Raw genomic sequence first — 24,805 nt, 5'->3', positions numbered from 1 at the left:
TCACATTGTGCGCTATACAAGTATTTCATTCATTCATTCACCTTCCTCAACGGGGACCTTTTTGTGCTTGATTTCAGGCAAAGACCCCAGAGGAAAGTAAAACGAAAAGCAACAAAACATGTGCTTCGAGCAGCCACCGGTTTTAACCTAAATGGAAAAAGGTCCTATACCAAAAATGCATAGACAAATTGGTGGCCAAAGAGTCGCAAGGTTACCTGCGAGAACTACACAGCTCTTTTAAAAAAAGACATAAAGAGCACCATGGCACCGCTACACTCAGCAATTGAGAAGTTAGAAACCCCTACAAATGTGGATCAAGCAAGTACCCCATCCACCAGTGGAATATGTGTTGCTTCAGATAACAGGGAACAGGCAGAATGACGGGAACAAGAGGAGGATTCAGACTCTGAGGAGGACGATCCGGGCTTCAGAGGGCAAGTCATTTCTCTCAGAAGACACAGATAACCTTCTCAAAGCTATAGCAGACATGCTAGGTAATAAAGAACAAACAAAAAAACAGAGCTCACTGACAAGATATATAAAGGGCTACATCCCAGGAAACCTAGAACATTTCCTGTAGAGACAGACACCAAAACCTGGGCTAAATGGCCCAAAGTGGATGCCTCTCTGACAAAAGTCACAAATAAATCTGACTTGGCCTTTGACGACGTGGGTACCTTAAGCGACCCCATGGACAAGAAAATAGAAGCCCTTTTAAAGCCCTTGAGAAGCAGGGGCTACGAACCTGAGTCCGGCTATAGCTTCCACCTGCACAGCCCACACCTTGCTAATCTGGCTAACCCACCTTCAGGAACTACTGGAAAGTGACACACCTAGGGAAGAATTAATAAAAAACATCCCTACACTAACCTGCTTTTCTGGCAGATTCCTCAGCTGAAACCATCAGAATATCTTCAAGGGCCACAGCACTACTCAACTCAACCCGAAGAGCCCTGTGGCTGAAATCCTGGGGAGGTGATATCCCTTCTAAGAACAATGAAATAGAGAAAGAGACGGCGCCCTCTAAGTGCAGCAATAAAGTTGCTCAAATTTATTAAAAATGGTTAAAAAACACTCACATTAAATTAGTGGTGTACAGGCACATCAGGGATATAATGTTTCATCCGTATGTCCATGGGGGCGACTCGCAGGGCTGTAAGGCAGGGTTTCCGGCATCTGACTTTTTTGACCGATGGTTGGTGTTTTGGTCTATTCCATGTATTTCCTCAGAATGGTCAGAGCAATCGGGGTAGTGCTGGTAGCTGTGGTGCCTTTAGTCCGGTGTTCAGGGAGTCGGTGTCCTCAGGAGACGGGCTAGGTAAAGCGGCGCTTCGGAGCATGCATGCTCCTTCATCAGGCTTCAGGTCCTGAAGCCTGATGAAGGAGCATGCATGCTCCGAAGCGCCGCTTCCAAGGAAATACATGGAATAGACCAAAACACCAACCATCGGTCAAAAAAGTCAGATGCCGGAAACCCTGCCTTACAGCCCTGCGAGTCGCCCCCATGGACATACGGATGAAACATTATATCCCTGATGTGCCTGTACACCACTAATTTAATGTGAGTGTTTTTTAACCATTTTTAATAAATTTGAGCAACTTTATTGCTGCACTTAGAGGGCGCCGTCTCTTTCTCTATTTAATTGTTTCCTAGAGCTACTTCTTGCTTTAAGACTGGCAGCCTTTTAGGGTACAGCCCGTACTGCTGATCCCCCTCACGGACCACCTTGATGATCCACAAAGACCCTGAACTTCTCATCGAGGATACTGGTGTGTGGATATACCTAAAACTCACACAAAAATTGATATACTTTGGCTACATTAAGACGACCAATCTTTTATACTAACATTTTGTGATTATACTACTATATATTTTTGGGATCCCCAGCGAGCGCCATATTACCCTCCTCTGCTGTGTTACCCTTCTAAGAACAGACTGTGGTGGAATTCCTTTCACTGGAGAACTACTGTTCAGCCCTGAACTAGAAGTGGTACTAGACAGGACCGCAGCAAAGAACAAGGGTTTTCCCCAAACCAAAAACAAGGGAAGATGACCTTTCGGCAGTTCAAAAAATTTAACAAGTCGGGAGCAAAGAACGCTGGGGACAACAAAACAAAAAAAGGCTGAATTCATCCTCAAGCCTCGTAACCCAAAGAACAAAAAACAATGACTTTCATCAGGTGGGAGGCAGACTCGCAGCTTTTTCCCACCAGTGGATGGAAGCAACAAAAAACAAATTCATCATATGCACCATAACAGATGCCGACGCAATAGAATTTTCCACCTGCCCCCCAACCAAATACCTAGTAACCATGCTACCAAAGGATGAAGATCGAGCAAAGGCCTTTTTATAATCCCTGGAAAATCTACTAGACCAGAAAGTGATTTGCCAAGTACCTCAAGAAGAGGAACAAAGGGGGTTTAATTCCCATATCTTTACAAAGAAAAAAACGTCAGGCAAGCTAAGGCTCATACTGAACCTCAAGCCACTTAACAGAGGAATAAAATACACAAAATTCAGAATGGAGTAATTTTACTTGATCATAAACATTCTACCACGGGAGACATTCATGGCGACAATAGACCTACAGGATGCCTACCTACATGTCCCCATAAAGGAGGATCATCAAAAATTCCTGAGGTCCACAATACAAGGGCCAGCAACCACTCTGCACCTGCAATACACAGCTCTCCCTTTATGGCATCTCTTCAGCACCCAGAATCTTCTCAAAGATAATGGCAGAAGCACTAAAAGGTCTGACAACAAGACATTGGAATAATACCATACCTAGACGATCTACTGTTCTTTGCAGATTCAGCAGAGACTCTAGAGAACAACTTGCGCACAAGTATGTCCTATCTGCAAAACCTGAGGTGGATAGTGAATGCAGAAAAATCACAGATGACCCCAAGCCAGAGAGTGGTATATTTGGGCTATGTACTGGATTCCAGACTAACCAAAACCTTCCTCTCGGAAGAGAAGAATGAAAAAATCACGCAGGCAGTAACCTCTCTAAGAGGGACCAATGCCATTACAATCAGACAAGGAATGGCAGTTCTAGGACTGATGACATCTTCAATCCCAGCCATCACCTGGGTGTAGATTCACACGAGACCTCTACAGAATTACATTCTGTCCCAGTGAGATGGCAGCCACTCTTCCCTAGACGAGTCCATTCCTGTTACAACCGCAGTCAACACTTCAATGATGGCTCAGTCCACTTCGATACATTGAAGGGCGCAAATGGACTCAATGCGACCCAGTCGGATTCACCTCCGATGCCAGCACCCTAGGCTGGGGGGCATACATGGAGGGCCTCTGAAAACAAGGAAAATTGAGTTCCAGATGGTCCCAAGCCTCCTCAAACATGAGAGAGCTAAAAGCTGTGGGGGAAGCATTAAAAGCATTCAAACCAGCAATACAGGGGAAAGACTTAAAAATACAATCGGACAACACCACAACTGTGGCATACCTAAACAGGCAAGGAGGAACAAAGTCTCAAAGCTTGATGAAGCTGACAGAAACAACCCTACTATGGGCAGAATCAAACATAAGGTCAATATCAGGCATCCACCTGAAAGGAACAGACAATACACTGGCAGACTTCCTGAGTTGGAAGACCATAAAACAGACGGAGTGGTCACTGAACCAAACATCCTTCGCACAAATCACCCAAAAGTGGGGGGTACCCGAGGTAGATCTGTTCGCCTCCAAAGTGAATGCAAAATCACCAACATTCTTCTCACTGGATCCCACAGTTGGCAACAGTGGAGTAGATGCCTTAAGCCAAAGCTGGGGATGGCAACTGTGTTATGCATTCCCTCCAACTGCCATAATACCAAGAGTGATTCAAAAAATAAAGGCAGACAGAGCAACGGCGATACTAATAGCTCCGCACTGGCCCCAAACGGCATGGTTCAGCCACTTGAAGAACCTCAGCATCCAACCTCAACTAACACTGATGGACCGGCCAGATCTCCTATCACAGGGCCCAGTCAACCACCCGAATCACAGAATACGGAAGCTTTCGGCTTGGTTACTGAAAGGGTAAGACTTCAGAACAAAGGGCTGTCAGACAAGGTGATCAATACCATCCCAGACAGCAGGAAGCCTGTGACTAGGGCAATCTACGAGAAAGTGAGGAAAAAGTTTATCTCCTGGAACAAAAACAAACCAAGTCCCAACAGAGGGATAATCCCAACAATTCTGGATTTCCTGCAGGACCGAGCAGACACAAATATCTCCCAAGGTACACTGAAGTATAAATGGCAGCACTCTCCTCGTTAAAGCGATTCCTAATGTCACTCAAAAGAGCTAGATCGGCTAAAATGAATAGAACTCCAACTTGGGACATGTCTACGGTGCTTAGAGGGTTTCTCTCCCCTCCATTTGAACCGATGGCAGATAGCTCAGACAAAAACCTCACTCTAAAAAGGACACTTCTTGTGGCCCTAGTATCAGCCAGAACAGTGAGCAAAATTCAAGCTCTGTCTATAATAGAACCATACTGCCTAATACACTTAGACAAAATAATTCTCTCGCCAGACCTGGCCTTTCTGCCCAAGGTCTCTTCAATGTTCCATAGAAACCAAAATATCATCATCCCTTCACTTCCAAAAACTATGGACAGCAAAAAGAGAGACACTTACAGCAAACTCGATGTGAGAAACACACTCATAACATACCTCAAAAGAACAAAGGATTGGCAAAGAACGACCTCTCTTTTTGTCCTCTATGCGGGAATTAACAAAGGGAAACGTGCATCCAAGAATACCATCAACGAATGGATAAGAATGGCCATTCAGACAACCAATGAGGCACAAAATCTCACCCCTCCAAGCGGGATCAGAACACACACAACCAGAGCCTGGGCAACCTCGGTTGCAGAGAAAGCATGGGCAACTCTAGAGCAGATCTGCAGGACAGCGACCTGGTCGAGCTTCAATACCTTTAGCAAGGCACTACCGTATAGACCAGCTGCCCAACTAAGACCAGACATTTGGTCTCAAGATGCTCCAGTCTCTATCCCCACCCTAGTAAGTATTGCTTGATACATCCTCTCGGATGCTGCCCTGGAAGACCATTCGAGAAAACAGAGTTAGGTACCTGGTAACTCTTTTTTTCTAAGAAGTCTTCCAGGGCAGCACTAGTTCCCACCCTTAAACTACAAATAGCAGGTACAATGGGGGAGCTTTAAGCTTACTGAAATTTCCTTCGGTGCTTTAATACAACTGAGGCACGCAGGTAAGACTGTGAAGTTTATAATGGTGGACTAATGTGTTTCCTGTTTCAGGGAGGAGGAGCCTATCTCTCGGATGCTGCCCTGGAAGACTTTTTAGAAAAAGAGTTACCAGGTACCTAACTATTTTTTTTTTTGCCCACATGTTTAACCCATTCAATACTGGACACTTTCACCCCCTTCCTGACCAGGCCATTTTTCAGCTTTCAGCGCTCTCACACTTTGAATAACAATTGCGCGGTCATGTAACACAGCACCCAAATATAATTGATGCCCTTTTTTCACACAAATAGAGCTTTCTTTTGGTGGTATTTGATCACCTGGGGGATTTTATTTTTGTGCGCTAGAAATAAAAAAAAGACAAAAAAATTCTGAAATTATTTCTTTGTTTCTGTTTTAAAATGTTGTAAATAAGTACGTTTTCTGCAGCACTGATGAGGAGGTACTGACAAGCATCCCTGATGGGCACTGATTGGCATCACTGTTGATCATCGCTGGTGGGCCTGTACTGATGATGCTGAATATCAGTGCAAATCCCCCCTTGTCAGGAGAGGTGCTGATCGGCTCTCCTCTACTCGCGCCTTGTCAGCATGAATAAAGGAAAGCCGATAACTGGCACTTCCTGGTTGCAATGTGATTAGCTTTGATTGGACACAGCTGATCACATGGTAAAGGGCCTACGTAATATGCTCTTTATCGAGATTGGAGATGTCGTGTGTCCGAGCGACTAGCCACACCACCGATTTGCTGTGCGCCCGAGCAGCATATTTTTTTGGACCTCATATGAAAGCCAGTCAGGATAATGGAACCCCCGCCTGGCCTTCATTCTGCCATAGGCTGGGCGGGAAGGAGATAAAAAAAATTTTAGGCCTGAAGATTATATAAAATCCCCAGAACATGATATATTTTCTGAAAGCAGACACCTTAGGGAATAAAATATTGGTAGTTCCAATTTTTTATGTCACACGATATTATGGCAATAGTCTAGGAAACACAAAATTTCTGTAAAAAACACACTGAAGTCCATTTCAGGGGGCACAAAAACACAACAAATGACTTTAAATTTTGGTAAATTATAAAAGCCGAGGTTGCACTGAGTAAATGGATACCCAACATATCAAACCTTAAATGTGTGTGCGCATGGGAAATGGTGACAAACTTCAGTACCTGATATTTTCCATAGGTGACTCTTTAAAAGTCCCCTATAGGTCATCAGTTTAGTATTACGGAGGAGGTCTGGTGATAGAATGTTGATGGAGAAAAACTGAGGGAGAAGAGAAACATTGGAATACTAGTCAGTACCAGTTTGCAAAAGTGTATTTGCTTTGGAAGAATAAATCACTTATAACGTTGGGTGTCCTACGTGTGTTGATGTTGTTGCATTATGTAGAAATATTAGAATAGTTTTTACATTTTAGATTGGGGCTCCTTAAGACTGTCCATAATTTTGGAGGGCGCCTTGACTGAAAAAAGGTTGAGAAACACTGGCATAGGAGGACAAAAAGTCCCCAATGTGATGATTCTTTGGTGACAGGTTCTCTTTAATGAGACATCCAGAGTCTAAAAGACCCCCCAATGTCTCCCCTGTGCTCCACTGAATGTAATGGAATACAGATCACACTGCATTATATTCTTTCCCAGCCTTGATGGTGAGGAAACTGTCAACAGCGACCCAGAAACGATGTCATACATCTCACTTCCGGGTCAGGAACAAGAAGGGGAGGAGATCGGATGTGTGTCCTCTTTCCTCCCTCCCCTCTACCCATCATCACCCGCTATGCTGGTCCCGGGTCCACAAATGGGCAAGAGGAGCCCGAGATACATAGCGGTTGTGTGTGGGGGTGGGGGCACTTTAACGGGGAGGGGTGGAAACATTCGCTCAGCCACCTGGATGCTTCCATCCGACAAGTAAACCTGCTCCTTCTTTGCCCTCAGCAGGGCTAAATGTTACAAAAAAACCTACCTGTCCGGCCCTCAGAACTGCATGTCCCGGGTGTCAGGCGATGGGAATTGTACATCCCTGACTTCATAAGGAGATCAGAGATCACCAAAGACATGGATGAAGTGTTGTACCGTGTTGGCCATTGATAGCAGGAGAAAAATAAAAATGGAGTCATTACCTTTCATTGGCTGAGTACATTTTGTGGTGTAAGATTTCACAAACACTTGGAGGTCAAATTTTTTTTATATATGTAGCGCCGGTACTCCTAATGAGTATACACTATGTTTGTAAATCTAGTTTTTGCCCAAAACTGTAGTTGAGTTTTGGGGTAAATTGTTCTAAATGGTGCTTTGGCATCAGTTTGGCTGGGCTGTATTGAGGTTCTGCCTGGTCATAGGTGGGGTTCGCACCTGTGAGAGGCCTTAAGCCTCATACACATGATAGGACTTTGTACAAACTTTCCCTTGGATTTTTGTACAAAGGGCGTCGGCCCTGAATTTGTATTGCATACACACAGCAGGACTTTTTCAGCCAACTTTCACCAAATGACGTGGTTTTTCTGCTCTTTACCGCCACCTTTGGTCAACTTCTGTATTGTTGTCTGATCTTTTGCATTGGTTCTGAGCATGCCTGTTTGTACTTTGTACAAAAGTCCTATGGTTTTCTGTACACACGATCAGACTTTGCTCCATCAGACTTTTGTTGCCAGAAAGTTTGTCCGTTCGCACAGCCAACAAAAGTCCGATGAAAACCAAAAAAGTTTGTCCGATGGAGCGTACACACAGTCGGATGTTGCTCCAAAACAGCTAATTTGCATGTTTGTTGTCAAAAAGTCTGATCGTGTGTATGGGCCTTTAGAACGCAGTCTGGTTGGACGTAATGGGGACCAATCTCTCTCTTGGAGCCAATCAGTGGGCGCGTTTGTCGTGCTGTGTATTCCAAGAGAGGGTATTTAAGGTGCTGAAGTCACGTGGTTCGGCGTTTCCGGTCCAGAAGGTGTTGCTGACTCTGTGGTTCCTGGTCCTCCTGACCAGCCCCCAGAGGCCCTCATGGCCATCTGTTTCCGAGCCTCGGAACTGGCTAGTTTGAGGTGCAGTACTGGAAGGAGGATTCTAAGGTGTTCCGGTGCCATCTCGGGTTTGGAGAGGCCCAGCAACTCTACAGGCAACCAGGGGAGGACTCTTCAGTAAGAGGGCCACGCAGGAGGCTGGCTGCTCGGTAGGAGCCTGGAAGCTGAGCTGCCATGGACACTGATTGAATCCACATTTCTTACGGTATCGCCGGACCGGCTGCAAGATTCTGGTACAGTAAGAAAAGTTCCTACTTCTATCCTTCCGGTTACAACTAAGTTTTTCAACCAAGTCTGTGTGAGAGACTTTGCAAAGCTAGAATTACTTGTTGGCTGCTAGATCCAAGGTCAAGGATTTATCCAACAGTTAGACAATCCAGTTGCGAGTGGCTGTTCCCTGGATTGTGTACAGAGAGAGACTTTTATTAAAGTCAGCAGTTCCAAGCACCTGAGCTAAACTTTACCCTGATACCCTCTATTCCCAACTTAGAGACTGAGTTTGTTCAATTGTTTTATGCAAAATAAAAATCCTAACAAGGGGTTCAGGTGTTGTTCTCTACAGTCACTGGGCCATCAACCCTGGGAACCCCTAGACAAGGACAACAAGTACAAGCTGGAGGAGGTAATCAGTAAACCCAGAAAAAGTCAGCCACTCCTCCCGGGGTCAATGCTACATATACATGTAGCACTGACCCCCGAAGGAGCTGCTGGTTTTTATTGGGCTTACCGTTACTTCACCTGCTCGCTTCTCTGTCTCAGGGGTCCTGTTGGAAAGTACAGTAGCCCAAAGAATGTTAGATCCAACACTTATGCCGCATACACACGATCGGAATTCCGGACAGAAAAAGACCGATGAGAGCTTTTCATCGGAAAATGCGACCATGTGCATGCTCCATCGGAATTTAGCTGTCCGAATTTCCAACAGCCAAAAATTGATAGCATGTTCTCAATTTTCCCGACGGAAAAACTTTCTATCGGTAATTCCGAAGCTATTGGCTACTGGCTATTGAACTTCCTTTTTCTAGTCATGTCATACGTGTTGTATGTCTCTGCGTTATAAATGATCGGAATTTGATGTGACCGTGTGTAGGCAAGACAGCATGAGCCGAATTCCGTCGGGAAAACCATCAGAGCTTTTTCTGGCGAGAATTCCGAACGTGTGTGTGCAGCATTAGTATTTTTTCAAAGATTTATTTGGGATAAATGCAAAGTTCTTCAATAGAGGGTTAGAGGATAAAGGGGAGTTCAGGCACCTGGTAATTGCAGGCTAGAGGTATTGTTCAGATCCAGAGGACAAACAGCTCCACAGACTGGATCCAGCAATCACCGGACAGGCCCCTCTCACTGACCGAGCAGCCGGTGAGATGCTCAAACAAAGTCTCTGCCACAGACTTGTCAACTGAACTAAAACATTCTGGAGAGATTTAAAGAACTGCCACACAGTACCATTTTCCTTTCAGCCGACCCAGGCGATACTGTATGGTTGTTGACCCGGGTTGCATCCTCCAACTGGGTTCCCAGGCTCCTCCAGAGATACCAGCCTTATGCTCGGTCCTCTCCTAGAAAAGTCCTCCCATGGATCCTCCAGTCGTTTGGCTTCTCCCCACAGGCGAGACAGCACAGTACCACCCCAGGATCCGTAGGCTCCAAGACTCCTGGGCCTACTCTCTCAGTTGCAAAGCCTCGGGCCAACTGGCCCCGAGGCGCAAGATCATGCGACACAGACCCCAGGCCAGGAGGGCCATGAGGTCGGGATAGGGAACCCTGGAAAAGAGACCCCACAAAATGGTGTCGGTACCTTAAATACCCTCTTGCAGAATGCACAGCGGGGAAACCACTCCCACTGGGCTATTTCCGAGCAAAAGGTGGTATTCAATGCATCCAGCTTGTTGCATTTCTACACCTACTGGCGGTGGCAGCGACACCTACGGTCAAGTGGAAATTAGTACAACCCAGCTGAACTGGTACAAAAACCAGAACTTTTTGGAATAAATAGCCTGAGCCCAACTGCAGCTTCAGACAACTTAAATTTGAAAAACAATAGCGTCTGCTCATTTTTGAGCAGGGCGCTACATATATACAGGTCCTTCTCAAAAAATTAGCATATTGTGATAAAGTTCATTATTTTCTGTAATGTACTGATAAACATTAGACTTTCATATATTTTAGATTAATTACACACAACTGAAGTAGTTCAAGCCTTTTCTTGTTTTAATATTGATGATTTTGGCATACAGCTCATGAAAACCCCAAATTCCTATCTCAAAAAATTTGCATATCATGAAAAGGTTCTCTAAACAAGCTATTAACCTAATTATCTGAATCAACTAATTAACTCTAAACACCTGCAAAAGATTCCTGAGGCTTTTAAAAACTCCCAGCCTGGTTCTGTCAGGGAAATAGCCGCAATATCACGAGGTTCGTTCGTGTTAACGCGCGTCGGCGCCTACGTAAGCGCAAGGTCGTTTCCAGACGAACGACCGACGCTACGTCTAGCCGGGCGGGCATACGCGGTGATGCCACGAATACTCAACGTACTCGACGTAGACGTACGATCGCTCCAACGCGCTCACGACGTGACCCGGTCATCTCGTCCATTTAAACGATCGCCTGACACTCCTGCACTGCTGGATTATCGTCAGCTCTCCTGTGAAACCTGTACCCGTGCTTCCTGTTTTCTGATCTCCAGTGTACCGACCCGGCTTGCTTGACCTGCTCCTGTTGTTCTCCTGGCTCTGACTCCTGGCTTGTACCTGACGTTCCTGATCCGCTTCCTGCACCTGATCCCGGCCTGTTTGACTATTCTCTGGACTTCCGCTGCCTACTCTCGGACTTCCTAGCACAGTTGCCCTTCTAGGCCTGCTTACTCCGTACTTGGCCTCTGCTGCTGCTACCTGGCAACCTGTGCTACTGTGGGCACTGCATCCCTGTGTCAACTTCAGGGTTGTGCTGCGCTCGGCCGCAAGGGGCGCCCTCTCAGCATTTCGGCCTCACTCCTGACCGTGACAGTATAATCCAGCCATGTCAGAGGTCGACAGAGGTTCCTCCCCGTTGGAGGCCGTTTTACAAGAACTTACGGCCCTTACTCCAGCTATTCAGGAGCTCCGAGAGAAATATCATTGGCTGAAGGGACGCCTGCAACACCCGCTTGAACCATCCACCTTCCTCGGTCAAGTTCCTGCTTCTACAGTCTCAGCTGCCCCGGAACCACGAGTCCCAGCCCCGGAGCGCTTCTTCGGGGACCGAAGAAAATTCAGATCCTTCAAGAACTCATGTTTCCTCTACTTCTCCCTGCAACCTCAGACTTTTTCTTCAGAAGCAACCAAGGTGGGGTTCACCATTTCATTACTAAGGGACGATCCCCAGACGTGGGCCCACGGCCTGCTGGAGCAACGTAGCCCTTATGTAGATACTTTGGACTTGTTCTTTGAAGCCATGACCCGCCTGTATGATGATCCTTTCCGGACAGCTACAGCCGAAGCAACTTTGTACGCCCTTCGCCAGGGTGGGCGACCTGCGGAGGACTATTCAGTAGAATTCCGTACCTGGAGCTCTGACTCCGGCTGGAACGAAGCAGCACTAAAATTTCCCTACCGTATGGGGTTGTCCGAAGCCCTTAAAGACGAGTTGGCCAGATTAAAGATCCCCACTACTCTTGAGGACCTCATTTTACTCGCCATCCAGCTCGACAGGCGCCTACGGGAACGACAGTCTGAACGTTCTCGGACTACTTGCTCCATCCAGGTCCCACCTTCAGCTCATCCAGCAGTAGCTCCCGTTCTGGAGGACACTCCCCGTCCCGCTTTAACCCCCGAAGAGAGACTCCATCGCCGTCAGGCACACCTCTGTTTTTACTGCGGGAAATCGGGACATTTCATTAACTACTGCCCCACAAGGCCGAGTAAACCAGTCCCAAGCACCCCATCTCATCTTCAGGTAGCTAAGTCAGCTTCTGCCCACATCACTCTTCCAGTTTCACTGATGGTGGCAGGCAGCAGGATCCCTCTACAAGCCATCATCGACTCTGGAGCCTGCAGCTGCTTTCTGGACTTAACCTTGGCTAGGAGCCTGGCTCTCCCACTGAACCTCAAGGAACAGAGACTGACCGTCCGTTTGGCCGATGGCTCCTTACCTAGTTCAGGTCATGTCACCAAGGAAACTAGTCCCATCCTGACGGTCACCGATTCGGGTCACCGGGAATTCCTTAAATTCGATGTGCTGAGCTCCCCAATGTTCCCTGTTATCCTAGGGATCCCGTGGCTACAGGCGCACAACCCTCAGATCGATTGGCCCACAAGGGTGGTCTCCTTCACATCTGCCTACTGCCAGCAGCACTGCCTAGATCCCGTCCCTTGCAACCTGACCAGTTGTCTGACTGTACAACCTGTACCCAGTCCGGCTTCTCACATACCAGCAGTCTACCAGGAATTCCGAGACGTGTTTGACAAGAGGAAAGCCGATACCCTACCTCCACACCGCCCCTATGACTGCCCCATTGAATTGTTACCCGGGGCCCCCATTCCTTTTGGTCGGATATTTCCCCTTTCGGAGACTGAACTGGAGGCTCTGAGACTATACATTGACGAAAACCTGGCCAAAGGATTCATTCGTCCCTCTTCATCCCCTGCCGGAGCAGGTATCTTCTTTGTGGAGAAAAAGGATAAGACCCTAAGACCATGTGTGGACTATCGGGAATTAAATAATATTACCCTCAAAAACCGTTATCCTCTTCCACTTATCCCTGAACTCCTCCAGAGGTTCCATACCTCACGTATCTTTACGAAACTTGATCTACGTGGGGCTTATAATCTTGTCCGTATCCGGGAAGGGGACGAGTGGAAGACCGCCTTCAGAACAAGATTTGGTCACTTCGAGTATTTAGTCATGCCCTTTGGACTATGTAACGCTCCGGCAACCTTTCAGCATTTCATTAATGATATCTTTCGGGAGCACCTTGACCACTTTATTGTCGCCTACCTTGACGACATTCTGATTTTTTCAACCTCACTAGAACTTCACAGGGTACATGTTAAGAAAGTACTATGTATTCTTAGAACTCACGGGCTATAAGCCAAAGCCGAAAAATGTGATTTTGAGAAGGAATCCATCCATTTCTTGGGACTCATTATTTCCACAGGTGGAATTGCCATGGACCCGCAGAAAGTAAAATCCATCCTGGATTGGCCCGCTCCTTCCGACAAAAAGGGGGTACAGAGGTTTGTCGGGTTCGCTAACTTTTACCGAAGATTCATACGGGGATTCTCCACCATCGTAGCCCCCATCACCTTGACCACTCGCCAGCACACCAAGTTCCACTGGTCCCCAGCAGCTCAGTCCGCCTTTGATCAGCTCAAGATCCTTTTCACCTCTGCGCCCATCCTGCAGCATCCAGATCCCGCCTTACCCTTCGTGCTAGAGGTTGATGCCTCGGAGGTGGCCACCGGGGCGATCTTATCCCAACGCCAAGGTCCCAAAGCTTTACTGCATCCCGTAGCTTTTTTTTCTCGGAAGATGAGTCCCCCAGAGAAGAACTATGATGTTGGGGACCGGGAACTTCTAGCGATCAAAGCCGCTCTTGAAGAATGGAGGTACCTCCTGGAAGGTGCCGCTCATCCCATTCTAATCTTCACGGACCATAAGAACTTGGAGTATCTCCGTACGGCCAGACGTCTGAGACCCCGACAGGCCCGATGGGCTCTGTTCTTTTCAAGATTCAACTTCCACCTTACTTACCGCCCGGGATCTAAGAACAGCAAAGCGGATGCTTTATCGAGGATGTTTCCTGACACCCCTGAAGGAGCTCCACCCAGTACAATTCTGTCTCCCCAAAATTTCCTGTTACTACAACCAGACCTAAGGTCTTCTATTGAACTGGCTACTAGGCAGTGTACGGAGACCGAAGTTTCTTCCCTGAGGAGCCAAGAAGGGCTTCTATGGCGCCAGGACAAGATTTTTGTTCCCCAACAGGCCAGGTTACTGGTATTGAAGACCTTCCATGACCACCAACTCGCAGGCCACTTTGGAGTGCGGAAAACGACAGACCTTGTACGGCGGTCCCTATGGTGGCCTACTTTAAGGGCGGACTGTAAATTATACGTGGATTCCTGCACCATCTGCCAGCGCAATAAGGGATCCAACACCAGACCCTGGGGTCTGTTAAGGCCACTGCCAGTCCCGGAGAAACCATGGAAAGAAATTTCCATGGATTTTATTGTGGAACTACCTCCCTCTGAGGGGTTTACGGCCATCTTGGTAGTCGTAGACCGCCTGTCCAAAATGGCGCATTTTTTGCCGCTAAAAGGGACCCCCTCTGCCCTAGATACGGCAAAAACTTTTATAAGGGAGATAGTCCGGTTACACGGGGTACCTGATAGCATCGTATCGGACAGAGGGGTACAATTCACCTCCAAATTTTGGAAAGAACTGTGTAGGTTGCTCTCAATTAAGATATGTTTGTCATCTGCCTACCACCCACAGAGTAACGGACAAACCGAAAGGACAAACCAAACATTGGAGCAATACCTGCGATGCTTCTGCTCCTTCTCCCAGGATGATTGGGTTTCCCTGTTACCGTGTGCGGAATTCGCATATAATAACTCTGTGCACGCCTCCACCAACCAGTCACCCTTCTGGGCAAACTACGGATTTCACCCTTCGTTCCTGCCTAACACCATCCCTGAATCGTCTGTCCCGGCAGTCCAAGACAGAGTAAATCTCATTCACTCGAACTATCAAACACTGCAAGATTCCATGAGAAGGGCCCAGGAGGAATACAAGAAGCAGTATGATAAAAGGAAGAGAGTCAACCCTACCTTCAAGACAGGGGATAAGGTGTGGCTTTCAGCAGCAAATCTCAAACTGCCTTGCCCTTCCCGGAAACTGGGACCTAAATTTCTGGGTCCTTTTGAGATCAAACGGGAGATTAATCCCGTAGCCTTTGAACTTGTTTTGCCTGAATCGTTTAAAATCCATCCCATATTTCATGTCTCCCTCCTTAAACCTGTTACCTTTAGTCCATTTTCAGGTAGAGAAGAAATGCCCCCGGCTCCAGTTCAGGTTGGTGAAGAAACCGAGTACGAAGTGGAGTCCATCCTCGACTGTCGTCGGAGAGGTAGGACCATCCAGTTTTTAATTCAATGGAAGGGGTATTCTGCTGAGGAAAACTCATGGGAGCCTGCCAACCACGTACATGCTCCTAAGCTTTTACATAGGTTCCGCAGCCGGTATCCTGAAAAATGGGCTCGGTTGGGCATCCGGAGGCTGCCCCTTGGGGGGGGGCACTGTCAGGGAAATAGCCGCAATATCACGAGGTTCGTTCGTGTTAACGCGCGTCGGCGCCTACGTAAGCGCAAGGTAGTTTCCAGACGAACGACCGACGCTACGTCTAGCCGGGCGGGCATACGCGGTGATGCCACGAATACTCAACGTACTCGACGTAGACGTACGATCGCTCCAACGCGCTCACGACGTGACCCGGTCATCTCGTCCATTTAAACGATCGCCTGACACTCCTGCACTGCTGGATTATCGTCAGCTCTCCTGTGAAACCTGTACCCGTGCTTCCTGTTTTCTGATCTCCAGTGTACCGACCCGGCTTGCTTGACCTGCTCCTGTTGTTCTCCTGGCTCTGACTCCTGGCTTGTACCTGACGTTCCTGATCCGCTTCCTGCACCTGATCCCGGCCTGTTTGACTATTCTCTGGACTTCCGCTGCCTACTCTCGGACTTCCTAGCACAGTTGCCCTTCTAGGCCTGCTTACTCCGTACTTGGCCTCTGCTGCTGCTACCTGGCAACCTGTGCTACTGTGGGCACTGCATCCCTGTGTCAACTTCAGGGTTGTGCTGCGCTCGGCCGCAAGGGGCGCCCTCTCAGCATTTCGGCCTCACTCCTGACCGTGACAGGTTCATTACGCAAAACCGCAATCATGGGTAAGACTGCCGACCTGACTGCTGTCCAGAAGGCCATCATTGACACCCTCAAGCAAGAGGGTAAGACACAGAAAGAAATTTCTGAACAAATAGGCTGTTCCCAGAGTGCTGTATCAAGGCACCTCAGTGGGAAGTCTGTGGGAAGGAAAAAGTGTGGCAGAAAACGCTGCACAACGAGAAGAGGTGACCGGACCCTGAAGAAGATTGTGGAGAAGGACCGATTCCAGACCTTGGAGGACCTGCGGAAGCAGTGGACTGAGTCTGGAGTAGAAACACCCAGAGCCACCGTGAACAGGCGTGTGCAGGAAATGGGCTACAGGTGCCGCATTCCCCAGGGAAAGCCACTTTTGAACCAGAAACAGCGGCAGAAGCGCCTGACCTGGGCTACAGAGAAGCAGCACTGGACTGTTGCTCAGTGGTCCGAAGTACTTTTTTCGGATGAAAGCAAATTTTGCATGTCATTCGGAAATCAAGGTGCTAGAGTCTGGAGGAAGACTGGGGAGAGGGAAATGCCAAAATGCCTGAGGTCCAGTGTCAAGTACCCACAGTCAGTGATGGTCTGGGGTGCCATGTCAGCTGCTGGTGTTGGTCCTCTGTGTTTTATCAAGGGCAGGGTCAATGCAGCTAGCTATCAGGAGATTTTGGAGCACTTCATGCTTCCATCTGCTGAAAAGCTTTATGGAGATGAAGATTTCATTTTTCAGCACGACCTGGCACCTGCTCACAGTGCCAAAACCACTGGTAAATGGTTTACTGACCATGGTATTACTGTGCTCAATTGGCCTGCCAACTCTCCTGACCTGAACCCCATAGAGAATCTGTGGGATATTGGGAAGAGAAAGTTGAGAGACGCAAGACCCAACACTCTGGATGAGCTTAAGGCCGCTATCGAAGCATCCTGGGCCTCCATAACACCTCAGAAGTGCCACAGGCTGGTTGCCTCCATGCCACGCCGCATTGAAGCAGTCATTTCTGCAAAAATATTCCCGACCAAGTATTGAGTGCATAACTGAACATAATTATTTGAAGGTTGACTTTTTTTGTATTAAAAACACTTTTCTTTTATTGGTCGGATGAAATATGCTAATTTTTTGAGATAGGATTTTTGGGTTTTCAGGAGCTGTGTGCCAAAATCATCAATATTAAAACAAGAAAAGGCTTGAACTACTTCAGTTGTGTGTAATGAATCTAAAATATATGAAAGTCTAATGTTTATCAGTACATTACAGAAAATAATGAACTTTATCACAATATGCTAATTTTTTGAGAAGGACCTGTATATAGTTGAATGAATATGAGCGTCATTCACCCAGCTGTGATGAATATTATGTATTTTATTTCATACACTGGTTTCCTTGGCTCCATCTAGTGGTCATAATGCGGTATTGCAATATTTTTACTAATGAAGTTATGTCAGGAAAAATATCTCATTATGGTCACTAGATGGAGCTGGCTATCATAGGAAATCACTTTGCTACATTATGGCCAGAATATGTAACCGCTTGATGAACACTTGTCACATTCGTCCAATTAATTTTCTATTAGTAGACCCCTTAGATTCCTTCATCTGACATGTCTTAAAATTGCCAGAAAAGCACACAGATCCCCACCCCCCTCCCCAAGGTTTCTTCTATGTATTTGGGGGACCTTTTGGAGGGTCTGTGTGCTGTTAAAAAAAAAAAAAAAAGCCAGCAATGAAATTTCATTTTCTGGCAATTTAAACTGATTCATTTTTTTTGTAATGTTGATAAGGACAAGGGCCTCATCCCTACAACCCTGGCCTGGTGGTTGTGGGGGTCTGTGGGCGGGGGGGGGGGCTTATCAGAATCTGGAAGTGTCCCCTGGCCTGGTGGTTGTGGGGGTCTGTGGGCAGGGGGGGGCTTATTAGAATCTGGAAGCCCCCCTCCCCATTCATGAGTTTGGGGTACATAGCACTCCTACTCATTCACCAAAAAAATAAGATAATAAAGACTCTCAATGTCCTTGAAAACACCCCAAGAGATGCCAACCGCCCACTGAGCCACCAATACCCGCCAATGACCCACCATACAGGAGCGATCTCCAACAATAACACTCGCTGACTGATCGCATCCTGAGCTGTCATCAGCTATATAAAGGAAGGGGCGGGGATAGTGGTGACATCATTGCCCAGATATGGTCATATTCAGACAATGATGTCATGATCTATGCCCCACCGATTTACCTACGTGACCATGTAAGGGAATGGGCGGGGTGAAGTCAGTGGTCGCTAAGGACGCAGCTGTTTCAGGAAGCCGTTGCTTCCCTAGAAACCAGTGACAGCCAGAAGCCATCATATTCGCCTGCACCAAATGCCGTAAATGTTGGTTGTTCAGAAGAATGTGGGAGGAGCCAGTGTTCATCCCATCTTCTGTTTAGACACGGAGCTCCTCCCTAATGCGGATTATTGTCAGTGTGTGGAAGTGGTTGGATCTGGCAGACAGGGTATGTGTATGTGTGTATCACTGCCCGGCACACCACTCACATCACACACTTCAGCCAATCTGCCCTAAATCATGTGTGCGGGGGGGCAGTGGAAGTACAGTCATCACACCAGGATTCTACAAGAAAAACAGGAATGTTCTTGTAACACCAGGATTCTAGATTGAAGATTGAAGAATCGCTTGAGGGGGGGATCCTCTGAAGTGTGTGGGGATCACTTGTCTGCTCCACACTCCTTAGATTGTATGAAAGATTTGTATCTGCTTGTGTGTGTCCAGCCAGATAAATGTGGGAGAGTCTCCCTCCAGTGGTGAGTAGCAGTATTGCAGACTGTGAGAACTGTATCATAGCTGGTTTTATCTTACAAAATAAACCAACCCTCATTTCTCCTCCACCAATCAAGACTCTCACTTCAGTTAGCAAGTCACCATGGGCATGTTTTCCTTGACATCCAACATTGGTGGCAGTGAGATAAAATAAGTCCCATTGTTGGTGTTGGTGAGAATAAAGTGTAACCCCAGCCCAGCATTGGTGGTCAGTGGTGGTACTTACCTGATCACACACTCCCACTGCCTCTCTGCCGATGTCGGAGTTCTACTATCACTGTCAGAGAGGAGATCACTGCTCCCCACAGTCGGCTATAATTGCAGTGCCTGGTGATGGAAGCCAGAGAGTGTTCCAGCCGTCATCACCTCACTGAGACTCTGCACTCTGAGTCCTGGAACCTGTGAGATGAGGACATGATGGGACAGTGGACTAAATCCCGGGAATGTCCCTCATCCTGAAGCAATGTCAAGTAAGGGTACGCATCTTCACTGGTCCCACGATACGATTATGATTATCTGGACAGCGATTCGAATTGATTTGATTCCGCGATGCATCACGATTACCGACGAGCTCCCACTTCCGCTTGGGCCGCCTAGGCAGCCATTCCACCCTGCAATCTTCTGGGACACATCACAGTTCCCAAAAGGTTGCCCGGCTATGCAGGACAGTGCAGTGAGACATGCGCACCTGGCTGTGAAGCTGTCAAAGCCGGATGCCCACAGTAGTATTGCCAGCGTCGTGGACAGGCGGGGGAGAGAAGGGAGGGTTTGGGTGGCCACGTCGCTGGAATATGGGACAGGTGAGTGTCTTTTAAAAAGGTATACTTTTTTGGATGGATGAATGGATAGGTGGGTGGAAGGATAGATGGGTAAATGAATGCATGGATGGGTTGGTTGGGTAAATGGATGGGTTGGGTGGGTGGATAACTAGAAGCGGAACATCGTTCACAGCCAGCTGCAGCAATTCTGCAAACACCTTCCTTAAAAAGTGCACTAATGGGGTACAGACATTCACACAAACACAGCTGCTGGGAGGTCAGGAGGGATTACAATCCACAGCTGACAAACAGCCCTGGGAAGTTCCCTGTACTGTCTCTGTGTAGACCAGTGGCAGCTGGTGCTCAAAATTTTTGGGAAGGTGCAAACAAACTGAAAAATACTGAACCTTCCCCATCAAACGCAGCCACTGTGCCATCAAACGCATCCACCTGTGCCCATCTAATGCATCCACTTGTGCCCGTCAAACGCAGCCACTTGTGCCCGTCAAACGCAGCCACTTGTGCCCGTCAAATTCAGCTACTTGTGCCCATTATATGCAGCCACCTGTGCTCGTCAAATGCAGCCACCTGTGCCCCTTAAATGCAGCCACCTGTGCCCCTTAAATGCAGCCACCTGTGCCCGTCAAATGCAACCACTAGTGTCCAAATGCAGCCACCTGTGCCCATTAAATGCAGCCATCACTTCATTAACCCCCCCCACAATGCACGGGCCGCCACTTGTGCTGACAGTTCCTTGGCACTCCTGTTTGCACCTTCCAGCACACTAGGAGTTAACAGTGGAATGTGCAAAGGGAAGCCCAGGGACCTGTCAGCACGGAGGGTGAGGTGTAAGTAGAGTACAAACACATTTGTACTCTACTTACTGTTGTTAAAATTACTTTTTTTTACTAAATGCAGAGAATTCCCCCGCTGACATCAGGACCCAGGAGAGACGTGAGAGGAGAGAGGCGGGACGGGCCAGGCAGTTACATGAGTGGGATGTATTGTCCTGTGAAATTCGGTATGAAGTGACATATTTAAAAAAAAAAAAGCACATACAGCAGGGCACATAATTCATTGTAACACGGCATTTTATTAAAACAGTCATTTTAACAATACACTCAGAGCACTCACCTGGGAGGGGCGGGGCAAGTCGGGATTATTATTATACAGGTTTTATATAGCGCCAACAGATTGCGCAGCGCTTTACAACATGGGGGCAGACATTACAGTTACATTACAATTTGGTACAAGAGGAATCAGAGGGCCCTGCTCGTTAGAGCTTACAATCTAAAAAGGAAGGGTCAATTGATACAAAAGGTAATAGCTGTGGGGGGAGGTGAGCTGATGGAGGAAGTAAAACGGTGTTAGTTAGAAGCAGGATAGGCAGGTTGACGTCGGCCAGGAATCTTTTTTCCTTTCGTTATGCATTGATGCCGCATCAGGGACACCCGAATCGCGATGCATCGATGCAACAATTCATTTCAGCACCCCTAATGTTAAGGCTTTTGATCACACTATGAAACATTTCTTGGGCTGCAGTTCCTCTGAACTCCACAAGATGGTGATATCACTCCTACTGAAACAGGAAGTCTCCAATGGAAGACAGACAGGAAGTGATATCAGGAAAATACAGGAAGTTCTGGGTGAGAGGTGAGTCAGGAGGAAGTAGAGAGAAGACGTTGCTGGAAGTGGCAGCAGAGGAGGTAATAAGATCTTATTTTCTATTTACACCCAGTAACCCCCCCCCGTCATGTCCGTCCTCTTCCTCCATAGTCACTGTGATGTCTTTTATCTCCAGCAGATGATGATACACACATATATAGTGTGGAAATGTAGAATATCCCCGTATATTACAATGAGGGAATTTCTGGTCTGTACCACGAGGGGAGTTATTGATGTCAGTAAATGTCGGTTGCAGACATTGTATGTGGGGGGAATGAAATGATAATAAAGGTCGGGATTAGGGAAGATTTCTGTAAGATTTTACACGGGAATGATCAGCGATCCCTCCAGAGACACCATGATGAGTCTCACAATAGGGGTCTGAAAGGGACGGGATTTTGGGGGGATGAGATGTGAACTTGCATTGGGGGGAGGGGGTAATTTTATCAAAAAAAAGGCCAGATGGGAATTAAAATAGATTTTTCAGCTGAATACAATTACTCCGGCTGGACTGAATATTGATATTGAGCTGTTTGTTTTTGATTCAAGTGTTTTATAAATTTTTATAGTATTTTAATGTTGCGTTACCACATATTGATGATTATAAATAAAGTTTTGTATGAGTTTAGTGATATATGATGATATAGAAGATGTGTTGAAGTGGTTGTAAACCTAGTTGCACCACTTTTACCTACAGGTAACCCTATAATAAGGCTTACCTGCAGGTACTGTAAATATCTCTTAAACCTGCATGGCTTATGAGATATTTACCATATACTCTTGCACCGACGTCCTTGGCGCATGTGCTGTGAAGAAATGACCCTCCGTGCCGTTTGTTCACTAGCAAGTGCTATGACTGACGGCTCCCATGTGCATGCGTGGGAGTGACGTCATGTGACTCCGTCCAGTCACAGAGCTGAAAGTCCGCGCCCCCGGAAAGGAGAGGGGCGAAGATGGGTGCGGACATTAGGAGGGACAGCGCGGGCTTTGTTTGCAGGTAAGTGCCACATAATGGGCTGGTATGTGATGCATATTAGCCCATTATGCTTTTACTTTGCAAGGGAAAAAAGAGGACGTAAAACCCACCAGGGTTTACTTGCTATTTAAGCTATTCTGGGCTATAAATGTTAAGTCATCTCAGCGGCGGGAGGAGTGTTTTTAGGACCTCTTTGTCTGCCAATAGCCCTCCTGGACAAAGATTGGCATTTTTCCAATGCAAACATGTCAGATGTCAACAGATTAGGAGAGGCGCCCTCTCTGGTTACATCTAAGTGGTATCCGGCCCGCTACCCTACGGAGTATATGCAGTGAGGAGTCTGGCAGTGTATTGGCTATTCTACTCCTAATGCTGGTATTCCCCATTTACTGCTATAGAGGTATCTATTGGTTCACAGGCACCACAAACTCTGTGGGACTACAGGGCCCAGCACACCTATCATCTGCAGCCGGGCATATTTATGAGTAAGTGCTGCCAGGTTACCCCAGGAGTTGTCTGACACTTTGTTATCAGAAAGTTTTATTGGAACTATTGTGTTGTGGGTTCAGATATTTTGTCCATAGTGCAAGTACTGACCGAACATTTATTATTTGTAGAATAACCCCTTCAGCGTCAGAATATTTTCCCATTTATGGGGCTGGAACATTCTCTTCATTTTTGGAGATAAATTCTAGTAATATGGTCCTCTAAACAAACATCACTGTCAACAAATAGACAAGACAATGACCATCCTGACCATACATGGCCTACAAAGGGCAATTATTACACTACACAGGCAGCCAATGGGAAATCATTATAATATGCAGCCAATAGAATGATGGGGTCAGGAGTATGGAGCATAGAGCCCCTTACATTGCTGGCCAGGAGGAAGAAAACATTTACCATCCTGCCATGAAGAATATGTTCCATCATTGGTGTCAGAGGGAGGAAAATACTGAGGGAAGTATAGGAACTGAGGGGCTCTACTTTTAGTAAAGCTGAAAGACTTAAGAGGCCTCTGAAGGGGTAATGTAGACAAAGGACTCCGAGACCCTTGAGGGGGTAGTCAGGCTGCAGGGCTCTGAGGGAATAGGGGATAGAGGGCTCAGGGGGACTCTGAAGGCATAGAGGGGGTCTCTGGGTCTGTGATGGCCCTGATCGCGTGATTTGTTCCGGACTATCAAGTAAGATGAAGAAGGGAGTTCCTTCACTCGTTTCAGCTGAAAACCAGTTCAGAAAGGAAACAATCCCAACAGAGAAAAGGGAATATCTGATCCAGTAGGCCAAGAGGGTCCCCGGTCCTCCAAGATGTAACAAACACTAAACAGTCCAGACTAAATGTGTTCCCATGGGGGTAGTAGTTCTTAAATATAAAACAACCCTCTTATTACCCCCCACATCCACATCCTATTATTATGTGACCAATACCATCCAAATAATTCTTATGTCATTTCCCAAAGTTATCCGTCTACAAGGAGACCTGTATAGATCAAATGACGACACCAATGAGGATGGAGGAGGACCGGAGTCACATGACTGAGAAGATACTAAATCTCACCCTGGAGATCATCTACCTGCTGACCAGAGAGGTGAGGAGGATTCTGGGAGGTCACATGGCATCACTCTTATCTCTATTAATAAAACACAGACCTGACCGGAGAGGCGAGGAGGATTCTGGGATTCTAACATGATATTCCCATTGGTTCCTCAATACAGAGTTTTCCTCTTGTGAAGTCCGGTGATCATATGACCATCACAGTGCCTCCATGTGACTCCCTAAAACCTGAGAGACACAACATGGAGAAGATTCTAGAAGTCACCAAGAAGATGATGGAGCTGCTGACAGGAGAGGTGAGGAGGATTCTGGGACATTATCCAGTAACAGACAAGGGATGTGTCTGGATGGTGACTGTATCATTGTGTGTGTCAGGTTCCTATAAGGTGTCAGGATGTCACTGTCTATTTCTCCATGGAGGAGTGGGAGTATTTAGAAGGACACAAGGATCTCTACAAGGACGTCATGATGGACAATCAGCCGCCCCTCACATCACCGGGTAAGAGGAGACTTTATTGTAAAGGAGAGAGCAGTACGGAGGCTCCACCTAGATCCCCCATCATCTGATAAACACATAGAAACAATGTATTCAGTCAGTGTGTGTGTTTCCTACAGATGGATCCAGTAATGGGAACCCACCAGAGAGATGTCCCCGTCCTCTGTATTCCCGGGATTCCACACAGGAAGATCACACCATCCCCCACCATCATCAGGTAGATGATTGACAAGTATTGGTAGTTCTGATTTATACACAGCATGTTTGTTACAATTAAAGGGGTCAGGAGCCTGGTTCCCGGCCGGGTCCTACCAAGAGAAAGAAGGGGCAAATGGACTATGTCGGTACAATACAATAAGGGTAGATTCACATCTATGAACAATTGTATA

The 24,805-nt window shown here is 47.1% G+C and overlaps 2 protein-coding genes across 13 annotated transcripts in view; both read left to right on the top strand.

Annotated features, from left to right (window-relative positions):
- LOC143989534 (uncharacterized) overlaps positions 1-24,805 on the top strand; it is a 382,054-nt gene that overhangs the window by 254,973 nt on the left and 102,276 nt on the right. The window lies entirely within an intron of this gene.
- On the top strand, positions 20,986-24,645 carry LOC143989995 (uncharacterized). The gene is made up of 5 exons (XM_077490235.1): positions 20,986-21,430; positions 23,826-23,954; positions 24,082-24,216; positions 24,296-24,419; positions 24,536-24,645. Exons 1-5 carry the CDS (start codon positions 21,323-21,325, stop codon positions 24,643-24,645), a joined length of 606 nt encoding a protein of 201 aa, XP_077346361.1. The 5' UTR covers positions 20,986-21,322.

This window comes from Lithobates pipiens, unplaced genomic scaffold, assembly GCF_037356315.1.
Source record: "Lithobates pipiens isolate NorthernLeopardFrog02 unplaced genomic scaffold, aLitPip1_a1.2 Scaffold_18, whole genome shotgun sequence".
Taxonomy (NCBI): domain Eukaryota; kingdom Metazoa; phylum Chordata; class Amphibia; order Anura; family Ranidae; genus Lithobates; species Lithobates pipiens.
The sequence above is the reverse complement of the archived record's forward strand: the minus strand, read 5'-3'. Positions and strand labels throughout refer to the sequence as shown.

Excerpts from the sequence above, each read along its gene's own strand:
- LOC143989995 (XM_077490235.1), top strand. The coding sequence starts at position 21,323 with ATGGAAGACAGACAGGAAGTGATATCAGGAAAATACAGGAAGTTCTGG. Across the intron at positions 21,431-23,825 it reads TGGAAGTGGCAGCAGAGGAG|TTATCCGTCTACAAGGAGAC; the intron begins GTAATAAGATCT and ends CATTTCCCAAAG. Across the intron at positions 24,420-24,535 it reads GCCGCCCCTCACATCACCGG|ATGGATCCAGTAATGGGAAC; the intron begins GTAAGAGGAGAC and ends TGTTTCCTACAG.